This window comes from Vanessa atalanta, chromosome 10, assembly GCF_905147765.1.
Source record: "Vanessa atalanta chromosome 10, ilVanAtal1.2, whole genome shotgun sequence".
In the NCBI taxonomy this organism is placed as follows: domain Eukaryota; kingdom Metazoa; phylum Arthropoda; class Insecta; order Lepidoptera; family Nymphalidae; genus Vanessa; species Vanessa atalanta.
In genome coordinates, this window is record NC_061880.1 from 4353637 (window position 1) to 4366787 (window position 13151).

Below are 13151 nucleotides of genomic sequence, written 5' to 3' on the forward strand. Positions count from 1 at the left end.
GTTATATATACACACATTTATGCAAAAATATATTTTTGTGAGTACAAAAGTAAACACAAAAATAATTACTAGATACGACTTTTAAGATAAGGTAAGGTTAAGTTTCTTAAATGAGTTCACTTCGTAAATGAGACCCTTACACGATTATCACTACATACCCAGACATTATTAAAATAAAGATGTAATTAAAAAAAGAAATATATTATTGTTGTGCTGTCAATGTTTTACAATCTTATAAACAAGTACACATATTAAAACTAACTCTTTAGACTTACTTTTAATATGTGATTAAAAAATTGTATTTTATCTTGCCGAACTTATTTTAACCGGCAAGATAAAATACAATTTTTATATTTTTTTCTTAACAAAATAAGTCGGTCTAGATTATTACTATTTTTTTATAAAATAACATTATCGCTTTAGTTCACGTCGCATATATTGACCTTTAGATAAAACTGTTGAGATACCTATAATTTCCGATTGCTTTCCATTACTTATTATCTTAATGCCTTTTTTTCATCATTAATTTAAAAATAGCAATGGATTAAGAGTACGAGCAATGTATATATGTATGTATTCAAATAGATGCTTACATATAAGTGTGTATGTAGCGTTCCCCACCGCGCAAGGCATAAAGAGTAACAGCGGTCAGGCCCCCTTGAAACCAGTTGAGAGGTGACATCGAACGTGCGAAGTGTACAGAAATCAGTGATAAAAATGAGAGCTGCAACTTTGTTTTTATTTGGTGAGTAAACTATTTATTTATAGAATATACTGATGTATGTAATATCCAAAACAAAAAAAATCTTCGACAATGTCTAGAATATTCTATTATAATGTAGAATGACCATTGGAATAAATTGTACCTTAATCATATTATTTTAAAATAAAAACATAATTCATGTTTATTTAGTACATAAATATTTAGTGTAATTATCCAGACAGAAAGATATCGACGCCATTGTCATTACGTGTATGTAGACTTAATGTGTAATTGTACATTTTGTATTTTTATGAGGCATATTTTAATTTTGGGATTTTTTAATAATAATTATTAATAATTTATATAAAGGAACAATAAGTAACAATAAGTTGTTTTAATACATTATTTTAATGATTGCTGCCTTATTGTATCGATTAAGGTACTAGTCAAAATTCAATTTAATATTTGGAATATTAAATTCAGTTCAATATTTCAATAGTCAAAATTCAATTAAATTCTTCCAAAATAAATTTATTATACTACTAATTTCATAATTAGTATATTTTATACTTCAAATTAAAATTTTTGTAACTTATTGCTATTTTGTAAGTCTGCAATAATCTTGTTTTGTTTTCTAATTTAAACAATAGCCATGACATCATGAAGAGTAGGTTTAGGCCTTACTAGTAGTGACCAAAACGATGTTTCTTCCTGCGTTTATCTGATAATCATTTTATGACCGTAATTGTGTTCGTTAAGGTCAGTAATGCCTATCTGCGTATTAAGGTCTTAACTATTTATACTAACAATCTTCTCATGTGCAAAAGGTCGTATTTATAGTCGTTGTATATAAGGCCTTATATACAAGGACTTTAGTTTTTATATTCAAAATTATAATATATTGACAGCAGCGAGCAGTATTCACTACCCTGAAAGTAGCAGTAATAATGAAATAAAACTAGTTTTTAACGGATTTAATCGCGTATATTACGATAGTTCTTTAAACAATTCATTGGAAATTGTCTGAGACGTTCCTAAATTGTTTGAAACCATTTTTATTTGTAGACAAAGTAATAAAGCGTGATATTAATGTTACTTTAACTAGAGTTTATATTTTCTCGAATCAACTTTTATACAATGTTGTATTCTTAATCACTAGCGGCGATGCTGGTTGTTGTTTCCTGTCGGCCAGACAAGCCCGACTTGAAACAACTTAAGGCAGAGGCAGCTCGGAAGAAGGCTTGTATGCACGATTGCTCGTCCGTCAAATCTGAACCAGTTTGCGCTGGAAAAAAGGACACGAAACCCAAATCCTTTGGAAGCGAATGCGTGATGAATAATCACAACTGCGAACATAAAGATAGTAAGTATTACGACTTCAGATGTTGGCCAGTAACCTTATCTTATTAATTAACTTAAAATTATATTCTTTTTGAAATAAGAATAAAAAAAAATATACAATTTTTTAAATCACGAAGCTGGGTTATTAAAGTTAAATTTTTCGTTTCAAAAGATACCCGGTATTTCAATCATTTGTCTAATCGTGGTTTTATCATAGATAGAATGGTCACAATACAAAATTACTTGCTAAAAATATGTAATTTCCCTTCTATGAACAACATAATATTGCGAATCAGTTCCATAATCACCAGAGTGTGACATGACGCAAGCTCGAATCCAGACCATTGCTTTGTTATTGCGCCTGCGCATAACCGGATCATGATTCATCTCACTGATTTCATCATTCTTGAAAATCCGTCGGTATCATAGCATAATAAATAAATAATAGCATAGCCTTCGCTAATAAGTTGATAATGTATTTAGCTATTATAATAAACAAAGCAGCAAATTAGTATAATGTACGATCTTTTTTTGGATTTATTTTAGCAACATATGTTAATTAGGTATACATTAGTATCGTAATAGTTTCGTGGAACGGTCAAAAAGAATTGATAACGATCCATGCATGACAAACTATATACAATTTTCCCTCTCTAAGTTACCATGGCGAATATTTTTTTTAATACGGTACTTACTATGATTTGTAAATTCATATAAAATGTTAGCACACAATTGTAAATTATAAAAAATTCCCCATAGAAAATATATATATGAAATAATTATATCGATTGTATGTCTGTGTGAGTGCCACCTACCAATTATTCTATCACGAAACGGCAATATTTTGTAGCCGCAAAAAAAATCGGTTCGGTGAATGATTTAATATTACACAGCCACAACGGACATAACGTTTTAAGTTTTTTTGATTGTCGGCGCTTTGAAGGTGTCAGAATTGATTCTAATTTATAGGAAACCAATGACTATGAGCTTAAGTATGAAGCTTAAGCTTTTAAAACAATATTATTTATATTGTTTATAATATATAAGTAAATTTTATTTTTCTTTTTCAGCTTTGCAAGTATTAAGCAAGGGGGCGTGCGCTGGATCCGATGGAATTCGTCTTTCTTAATCTTAAATCATAAGTTTTTTTATATTCTTGATGTAATAAAAATAACTGAATATTCATATATATTCATACTATTTAAGGCTTGCAACTAAACAATATAATTAGAAAAGAACAATGCAATTGCCATTTTGTTAATTATTTTTTATCTATAATTTTGAAGACATTATATATTATATTACGCTTTTATATATACTTTAATTTATTATTATAATGTGATTTGAAAATAATAATCAGTAACGATGATTTTATCGTATAATCAACAATTTTGACAGCAGAAACATGACATATAAATAATGACGTCCAAATGACTATTTTCAGCCACATCGGACATCGGACACAAACCACTGCCAAACTTTTTGGTGTAAAATTATGACGAATAAAGTCAATATAGTGCTATTTTCCCAGTCCAGTATTTGAATGCAGCTTACATATATTTTTTTAAAGTTTTTTCTTAAATCGAACTATCGACACTTATATAATTTGATCGATCTGACATTGAATCTTTTTTCAAAAACTTTGCAATAATAAACCAGAATAGTGTTTGATAAATTTATTGAATTTTATCAAGATATTAGCACACATCATTGATTGTGACATTTCGTACTTTGTACAATAAATTAAAAAGACAACTTATTCTACTTGATGGCTTAATACTAGGAACCGAAAAACAAGTACATACCAGTATGATTGGAAACTTAGAAAAACTTAAGCTAAATATTATGTGGAATACATGTGAAATCGAATCATATGTAATTCGATGAGCGATGAATAATTTACATGCTAACTGGTTATAATGCATTATCCCTGAGTTTTGTACATTTTTGTAACCTTATTCTCCATTAATTATTTAGGTTTTCGTTAGAACTGGCGACGGAAAGGGTTTTGAAACATAAGAGATGTTTAGTATACTACGTTAATCTGTCGGGTTTCTTTTAGATTATTTTATTAGGAACAGTTCTTCTTTGGTAGGTCAGCACTCTCCATTGCTTGTTATTGCATAGTCTGAAATCAAAGTATTTTATTTTTATAATGATATTAAAACCAAGACTTAATAAAAGGAACAAGTAATTGAATTGTCTATTTAAAGCTTCATCATTATTCTATTTACCTCACTGGCAAATGAGTGAACCAACTCCTAATAAAATTTTATAATTGTGTGAGTGGAATGAAAAAAAATGCTTCTGGGTTAGGATTGAGTCCACCTTCGTTACGCATACGTTGTGCACATTTAAATAGTTATTGAATACAATTTAATTTTTTATTAGATTCCATAATCTTAAATATGCACATAATTTTTTAAAATTAACAGTAAAAGTATTATCAGTCTCTCTTTTTCGGTTGTATAAATACGAATATAGATATTTTGCTAAAGAAGATAAAAGACGATTAAAATATAGTTATACATTTATCATACCCGTACCATGAAATAGACACGACCTCTGACATTGTACCATAAAGGTATGATAGATAGTGACCGCGTCGAATCGGATATATCATAAAAAACGATTTATTTATTAAATTTGCAACGCCCAACAGCGTTTGTTTTTATCATTATAATATTTGAATATCGTATTTGCGGAACCATCTAACACTGTCTTAATGACGTGTAATAAATAATTTATAAATAAATCCTATTTTCTTGACTTTCTAATAATAGCATGCAATAAATATATAAAGATATCGCATCTCTTTAAGGACACCAATGAAATGAGTAATTTACTCTGGAAAGTCACAAAAGCTATTTATTATTGTAAGAGCAACGATTTATTGGGTCGTTTACTATCGGTCTTGTGATTTTCCTATTATATCGCGACTGATGTTTAATTAGATCGTATTAATTTAAAGTATTGTTATAAACACAAGTATTGATATATAGCATTTATAAAAAGTGTGCTATCATACCATAAACAATTAAGACATAATACAGATTTATATTATTGAATTTTAACGTCGCAATTGTAAAAGTTACTCCCGTAAATTTAATGAATAACTCACATGTACTTTCACGACACGATACAGCTTCCAGTTCACATAATGTAGCAAAAGTCCTAGCGGTTCCGGTCGCATCAAAAGCACACACTGGTCCTGCCGGTGGTGACACACACCTGCCAGCACATAGCGGCGGTGGTACACCCTCCCTCACGCGTGCACGGATCATCTCAGCCGGAATACGTATTTTTGTGCCTAGTTTTTCTACATTATTGGTCTCTCCTATATGTGCTGGTCTTAGGAACGGCAAACTTGCCGACTGGGTGTCCTGTAATACTGCAAAATAAATCAAGGTTAAATTACTAATTTACTATTTTAAACTAATGTCACTGTTACTCACTCATATATAACACATTATATACACAAGTTTATGTTTTCGAAAAGAAAATAAATATTGAAATCCACGTATCCATCGAAAATAGCCAGTTTGATAAGTATCCAGTAATATAAGTAAAATGGATTAGTTAAATTAAGCGAATTGAATAGTGGAAAGAATTTACAGTCCTGCAGTTTCTTGGAAATAATTGAAAAACAGAACTATTGTTAGTGAATTTGATAAACAGTTTTCTAGGCCTGTGCTAAAATAGGAATTCCGCGAGGATCAAGATCATTTCTTTTTTTTTATATATGTAAATGACCTATATGTTTACATAACGTTTTTATGCCAAAATTGTGGTATTATACGTATATATTGTATGATAATTCTTCATTCTTCAGATTCTCTATTCTTTTTTTCTTCATAACTTAGCTACCGAAGCGAACCGAACCAGTTGTGAATATGATTCTGTAAGTAACAGCGTATCAATGTACCTAACGGTGAGTTATTGGCTCATATCGAGAAGGAGAAAGATGATCTTTTAGGCTCTCCCTGCGCGTCCAAATCAAACTGGATGACAAAGAAAAATTACCACCAACTGATAACACTAATACAAAAAATTCCGGTAAATTGCAGTTCGTAAAGTACTTTTTTTCATGGATAAATCGAGTGGACCCGATGCTAAGGACATGTGTTTTTAAGTCGGCATTGGTTTTAAGGCGTCTTTTTCGGTAATTCTTAGCATAGGTTTCTTCCTGAACCCCTGGAAGATTGCTTTGCTGCAGCTGATCCATAAAAAAGGCAACCGCTCAAATCCATTTAATTATTATAGGCTTATAGCCATACCAACCTCCTTGTAATGGAGTCAAGCTGGATCACCAGCTTTTTGGCAGATCGGAGCATCAAGGTCGTTGTCGACGGTGCATATTTTGACTTAGAAACTCGTCAATTCTGGTGTTCCTCAAGGCTGCGTACTCTCACCCATTCCTTTTCTTCTGTATATCAATGATTTTTTTGCAAATTAACAACATTAACTGTTATGCAGACGACAGTACCGTAGATACCTTATACACCGGCCGTGATAATATCCTGGGAAAATGTTGACAAAAACCAGAACAAAATTGTGTCTGAAATCGAGTGTTTGTTAAACGAAACGACTCCACAGTTTGAGAAAATTCCCACTGCTGCCACAGCTAGTATCAGAATACTCAGCAAAGCAGCGGTCCATAGCTTAAAACTGCAAGGTACAAATTCGGCCTCACATCGAGTTCAGCTCTCAGCTCTAGGCGGGTGCTGCCCGGCTATTGCCCGCTCCGGATTGGACGAAGATGAAGAGACGGAAGATTTTTTTGGGTATCCCGGTGAAATAGCACCGGTGAGTTCCACATCCCTAGTTTACTTGGTTTAGATGTACAAAGGATAGAATTTATTTAATATTAATTTACTTAGGTTTTGTTAGTAAATATAAATTGATACGCTTTGTTACTGTTTTATTCCATTGTTTTGCTAATATATATAATGCCCCAGATTATTATGCGACATCTTATGACCTTTGTTAATCTAATCAGTATTGTTTATTTTCCAAAACTTTTCCTGTGATCCCTATGAATATAATATTTACGATCTTGAAAACAGCATTATCGATGCAATGTAAACAAAGCTACTACGTTTACTTTTACTGCTACTACGTTTGAGTAAATTTGGAGATTTTAAATATCTCAGTGTTGACTTTAGATAAACTCTAGCATTATCTTAAAGAAGTTTTGAAATTTGTATATTTATAAAAGTTTAAGTATATGTAAAATAATAAATAAATAATTTTATCCCGTCGAAGTACCGTGCGACGGTTGCTGCTACGTACGTGATATCGTGTCAATTTTGAATTGCTGCTTGATATGGAGAACTTGACTACAACTATTTTTTGTTACACTACGTACATTTGCACGAAGAACAAGGCTGATAAATTGTAATAATAATTTAATTATTGTATTAAATATATCTCTACAAAATACATTGTGCATTTAATATTGATCAATATGGCCCTGTACAACATGTAATTTAAATGAATATTTTCGAAGATATTACAGATTTAAAATGCAGGGACATAGCGGTTTGTAGTTTGTAGCGGGACTAGTTAAATTATAAATTCTTTTTGAAATAAATTTGCCTTCGAAGTTTCAAGTGCAAACCATAAACGTACAATAGGAATAAACGTATAGTTTGGTATATTTGCGTCGTTTGTTCGCTCCAGCATTTTCGACTGCAGTTCTTAAGATTGTTTCAATGCATGTGATTAGATGTTAATTTATGTAGAGTTCCAAAATAGAGCCCATTCACGATTCTAGGCAATCAGTTTCAGTCCCTCAGATCGTTTGTCATCATGACAACTAATTCCAGAGGATACAACTTGCACTTGAGCCTGAACGTTGAAGTTGGTACTTTGGCAAGATAAACTCAAAATCTATCAAAAGTTTATAAGAATTATAAGCAGCCGATAAAATGTTAAAATTTACTCCCTAAAAATCAATTGTTTAGTATCAATCAATCGCCTAGACTATAGTATTATGTTTTAATCATCAAAGTGTATATGGTACGTTATTGCACAAATAAATCGATTTATCAGCACATTGTGGGTAGCTCTCTAAAAAAGCCATCCTCGTTCCTATCGCTTCCTCGACTTAGTCAACACAGGAACTCAGTATCAAATGATTCCCACGGTTAGTGCTTACTATTAAGTACGTTTATATTATGCCAGTTCAGTAACAATGAATTGAAATACATTTTTTTTATGATTCAATAAGCAAATGACACCACAAATATGGTTGGTAAGGACTAAGGAACAATTAAGCAATAACGGCTTCATGAATTTATTTGCTGTTGATAATTTGATCTTCAAAATAGACAGTGCCAGTAACTGTTTTTAATATTAAATTACTTTCAAAAAAATATATATATAGTCCACATATTTTTAATATCAAGTTTGTACTTCCGGACGAAGTTAATAGTGAGTAGCAGTTATATTACTCGAGTGGTTTAAGCTTTAAAGGTGATATTGGTTCAGTTGTAAACAAGCCCTGTAATGGACGTTGATAACCCAAAGATCAAGTCGCCAATCAGTCTGATTGATATTAGAACTTGGTAGCTTTGTTTGCACATTAATTACACATTAATTAGCGAACGGCATGTGTTGCGCGTGCGACGTTAAAAGAGGTCGCATTTCATTTTTTTTATCGATAGATTCAAACCTTCTACTTAGTATTAAGACTTTCATTGTTTGACTTTCATTAATGATTGATCCTCATAATACTGTTTTTAAATTTTACTTTAACTGTTTTAAGAATTTCTAAAAATATTGGTCCTCTCATATAACGAATGAGCTCAGTATCCAATATCATGTTTTTACATCTAATAATATTAGATAATAACAAAACAGTTAACATAATACTTATATCATATTTAAAAAGTTAATTATGTATTTCAAATATGTACACTTTATTATTATGCGTGTTATGTACGTAAACGTGGGTATTCGAATGACCTATATGATGATAAATATAATTTGTTAATTTTATGAAAACAAAACCGTTCAATTTTAAAATTATTTAATTAAATAAGATACTAAAATATTAATCATTTTCGGAATGGATTTTCCTTGTTATTGTTGACTTAAGAACTGGTTACATTACATTGTTGTTATTTTATAAAATAGTGTACACATTTAAAACACATTTACGCAGTTGTGTATATTGTTAATTATATTTACGCAGTTAATAAAGAATTAAGGAGAATGTGTGCTACGAACCTGTAATGATAATTACACACAACAGTACCCGCCAGCTTAACATTTCCACCTTATTGTGTCCAATAGAATCAACTTTCACACTCGCACGTCTTTTCACTCACTGGCTTCGATATTTACTATTGTCCCTCGCAATAATTATATACGTTTAGAATTAATTTCTCGAACACTTAAAATTCGTATTGTCCGTTTAGAAATCAATGTTGATGGGTATGTATTTATCGGTTTACTGCATCAGACGCATTGGGAGCGTGGTCCAGGGCGGACGGAAGAGGGGGATTGTAGTGGTGGTGGCAGCGATAACCTCTGCCTCGCCCGGAGGACGAACGGGCGATAACAGTCCGCAGCAGCGCCTTTAAAATAAAAGCGAGCATTCTTTCCTACAGATAATATGGAACGTTGCTTGTTGTAAATTTTTGCAATAATATATTTACGAAAATAATAATTTAACCTGTTAGCTGTTTACGTTTTAATATATGCAATAAAACTTATTCAATAATAGCACATCAACCAACATTATACCAATGTAATGAATGATACTCGTAGCGCATATTTGTTAAAAGGATGAGTTACATTCTTATTTGATGTCATTCCAACTTGAGGAAATAAAATTGAATTTGGAATTTGAAATAATAAAAAAAAAAAAATTTAAATATTTGACTCGGTAAGATATGTTTGATGTGATATGATTTATATGACCCGTTGAACTTATGATGTCATGCATCCACTTATATCACAGTTCCAGCGATCTCTAGAAGCACTCAGATTCAGTATTATTTTTGTAAATTTTCAATTACCAGATTCATGTAATAGTTTCTTTTTAATATTGGAGATACTGTTATTAATGTAAATATATAACATTACTTTAAAGTTAAAATGCATTTAAAATAAACTACACAGTTTAGAAGCTTGTAAGGCATATATTAAATTTAAGATATTGTCAATTTAAAAGGAATCTTAATATAATATTAATTTCATTATTGAAGCAACTATTGTGAATGATTATTATTAATCTATTATTTTATGCACGTGTTCATAAATACATATATTATTTAAGTATGTACTGTGTTGAGGAAGTCTGACTGTTAAGAATAAAGGTATAATATAAACGTAATATATACATACGTTGTATGATATTTCGTTTATATTATAATATATAACGATAAATATTTCTTTTTTTTTAACGACTGTTTGCAAGATAATACTCTTTTACCGACTTTTGTACATTTTAATTTAATTTTCCGTAGACGCTTGTTTTTCAGTTTAACATATTCCTACTGACTTATTTACACAATAGTCCTCCATCGAGTATAGTCTTCGTGCTCCACGACTACTCTCAACTGCTAACAAAGTGCGATGGCAGGTTTGGCGGTGGCAGCCACATTATCTTATCCCTTAAGGATTCCATTATAAGTTCTAGTAATACATAAAATAATATACTGATACCCGTTCACACAAATTTCATTAATACATCAATTATAAATACAAATATTACATTTCTTGTTTATTTAACGTGACTACACTAAAGCTCATCAATTGCTACCAAAGCGAAAAATAAAATAAAAATAAACTGGTAGACAAAAAGGAGAAAAAGGTACTGAAGTGTTTTGCCATTTTATAAATAGATTTCTAATGTTGTTAAATTGATTCATCTTTTTATTCTATTCATTTATGAATATTGTATTTTCTTGCTTTTAATAAATTAAACTTAAATTGTACTATACAAAAGTTTGACTTAGTGCAAGGTGCACTATACAATAATGGAAATTTAAGATATGAATCGAAAATCATTAAGACAATTTCCAGGACACAGGTATCAATAAAGTGCAGGGTACTTTTAGCTTTGGCGATCCGGAAAAAGAAAATTACATATGTCCTATTTAGTTACTCTGTCCAAGTCTCTACCACTATATTTTCCAGGTGTTGCATTTCCAGTGTCATCGGCCTAATTTAAGTTTTTTTTTTTAGTTTAGGTTTTTGTGGATATTGCCTACTCATTATCTGCAACGCCTGTTGAGGAATATACAAAGCACAATACAGTCAAGAATAACTAGAAAATGGAGATATAAAAAAGGAAAACCATATCTAATACACTAAATTGTTGAGTTTTATTTTGAGTTTTAGACCTTTAAATATCTCTTATAGATTTACCTAAAGTATCTCGGAATTAGAAATACCCAGTTATAACTCGTACAAACTTTTATCACCACCCTAAAACTTGTCTCAAAATCTACATATGTAGGATATCGGTGATTTTAATGGACTAGTTCGTCCAATAGAACAGGCAGAAGAGGAATCCAGATTTTTGATTCGCTAGTAGAATGTACTTACATAATCCTCAATATTAGTAGCATACGAAACCGTGCTAAATTGGTTAATATCAGTTTGCGACAAACATTTACTGATCTATCTTTTGTATCATCGGATATTGCCTTAAATTGGGAATAGTTGGAAACAAACGATGCCCTAGGAAGTGATTATTTAATAATTAAGTTAACTCTAAATTATAATGTATCTCCTAATCACTTTATAATAAAGAGGAACTTCATATTAGGCAAATGTTAATCGTATCGTTCAGAAATTGATTCGCCATTGCGTTATATGACCTTTCAATTATGTAACTTTACGATATGTTGTTTGATTGTATATCCGTGTTACGGAAGGTATCCTTTTATTAAATTTAACTTAAATCTTCTTAACGTGATCAACTTCAAACTTGTAGTAGTAGTGCAAAGAGCATTATTAAAAGTATAACACCTCGCCTTATTGCCTGCACTGGTGACAGGAGGGCTGGTTAGATTTTTTGCCCAGAGGATAGGAATTGCGATTCTACGGGTAAATGCTGCTACCATTCTTAATTCTGCTATTAATTCATATTTGTAAATATTTAAGGACTTTATGTTAATAATTCTAATGTAAATAGAGATAATAATAATATAAATAAGCAAAACTAAATTAAATTATAATTAATGTAACGATAAGACTATTTGTTTAACCTACCAGAAATGTTGCCCAAGTGACTCAGCTCTTAAAATGAGAATAAAAAAATTAAAAAATCATGTTAACATCATATTTCGTGTATATTAAAATAAAATAAATATTTAGAGATTCCTATTAAACGATTTTCAGCTTCTTTTTCTGATTTTAATAATAATGTTTATTTTAGATAATGCACGATAATCTACATAGTATAAAGTAATGTCGCGTCCCAGCGTCTATACGCTTAGATCTTTTAAATAAATGAAGAACGCATTAAAATTCGTTGCATGCAATATTTATAATACAAAATATTTGACCTTTTTTTTATTTCACGAGGAGGAAATCCATTTACGCATGCCGCCCGGTCGGGGGATCGGGACGGGTATGTGGGACTCAACCGGGGCCTAATGCCCCGTGCCAGGACACGCTAATGCCCTGTCCTACCCACTAAAACCTCCTCGGGTTTCCACCACGCCGCATAATGGTGGGGCTACGGGAACGCCATGGCTTACTACCGCGGACCCGCCTGCGGCGGCCAGCGTAAGGCGGCCAAATAAATGAATGCGCGCCTAAAGGCGCCTTCCTCCGCTGCCTCTGTCCTGTTAACGTAACGGACTCCCCCGAGTTCGCCACTGGAGGCCGGGCGCCTAGGGCTGACGCCCTGCGGCGGATAGGATGACTGGCTCCGCCGCTGACCATCAGTGTACGACCACACCTCCGACGCTCATAACGAGTCCCCCCTTTCTTGCCAACGAGGCCGCTCACACAGTCCATTCCGCTGGTCGGAGAAGTACTAGGAACGGCCCCGCGGCATCCCTCCGCGTCTTAGCCGTGACCGACGAGCACGCTCATGCCGGCCCCGTTGCCCAGGGTGCGCCACGAGGAGGCGACTGACATG

At 32.1% G+C, this 13151-nt stretch overlaps 2 protein-coding genes across 2 annotated transcripts; one reads left to right on the forward strand and one right to left on the reverse strand.

The window, feature by feature from the left end:
* Positions 1-590: 590 nt before the first annotated feature.
* Positions 591-3294, forward strand: LOC125066670. Its single transcript, XM_047674875.1, has 3 exons — positions 591-745; positions 1863-2066; positions 3115-3294. Exons 1-3 carry the CDS (start codon positions 718-720, stop codon positions 3171-3173), a joined length of 291 nt encoding a protein of 96 aa, XP_047530831.1. The 5' UTR covers positions 591-717; the 3' UTR covers positions 3174-3294.
* Positions 3295-3705: 411 nt separating this feature from the next.
* Positions 3706-9537, reverse strand: LOC125066669. The gene is made up of 3 exons (XM_047674874.1): positions 9278-9537; positions 5166-5435; positions 3706-4172 (listed from the first exon to the last, which is right to left on the reverse strand). Exons 1-3 carry the CDS (start codon positions 9318-9320, stop codon positions 4141-4143), a joined length of 345 nt encoding a protein of 114 aa, XP_047530830.1. The 5' UTR covers positions 9321-9537; the 3' UTR covers positions 3706-4140.
* Between the last annotated feature and the right edge of the window lie 3614 nt (positions 9538-13151).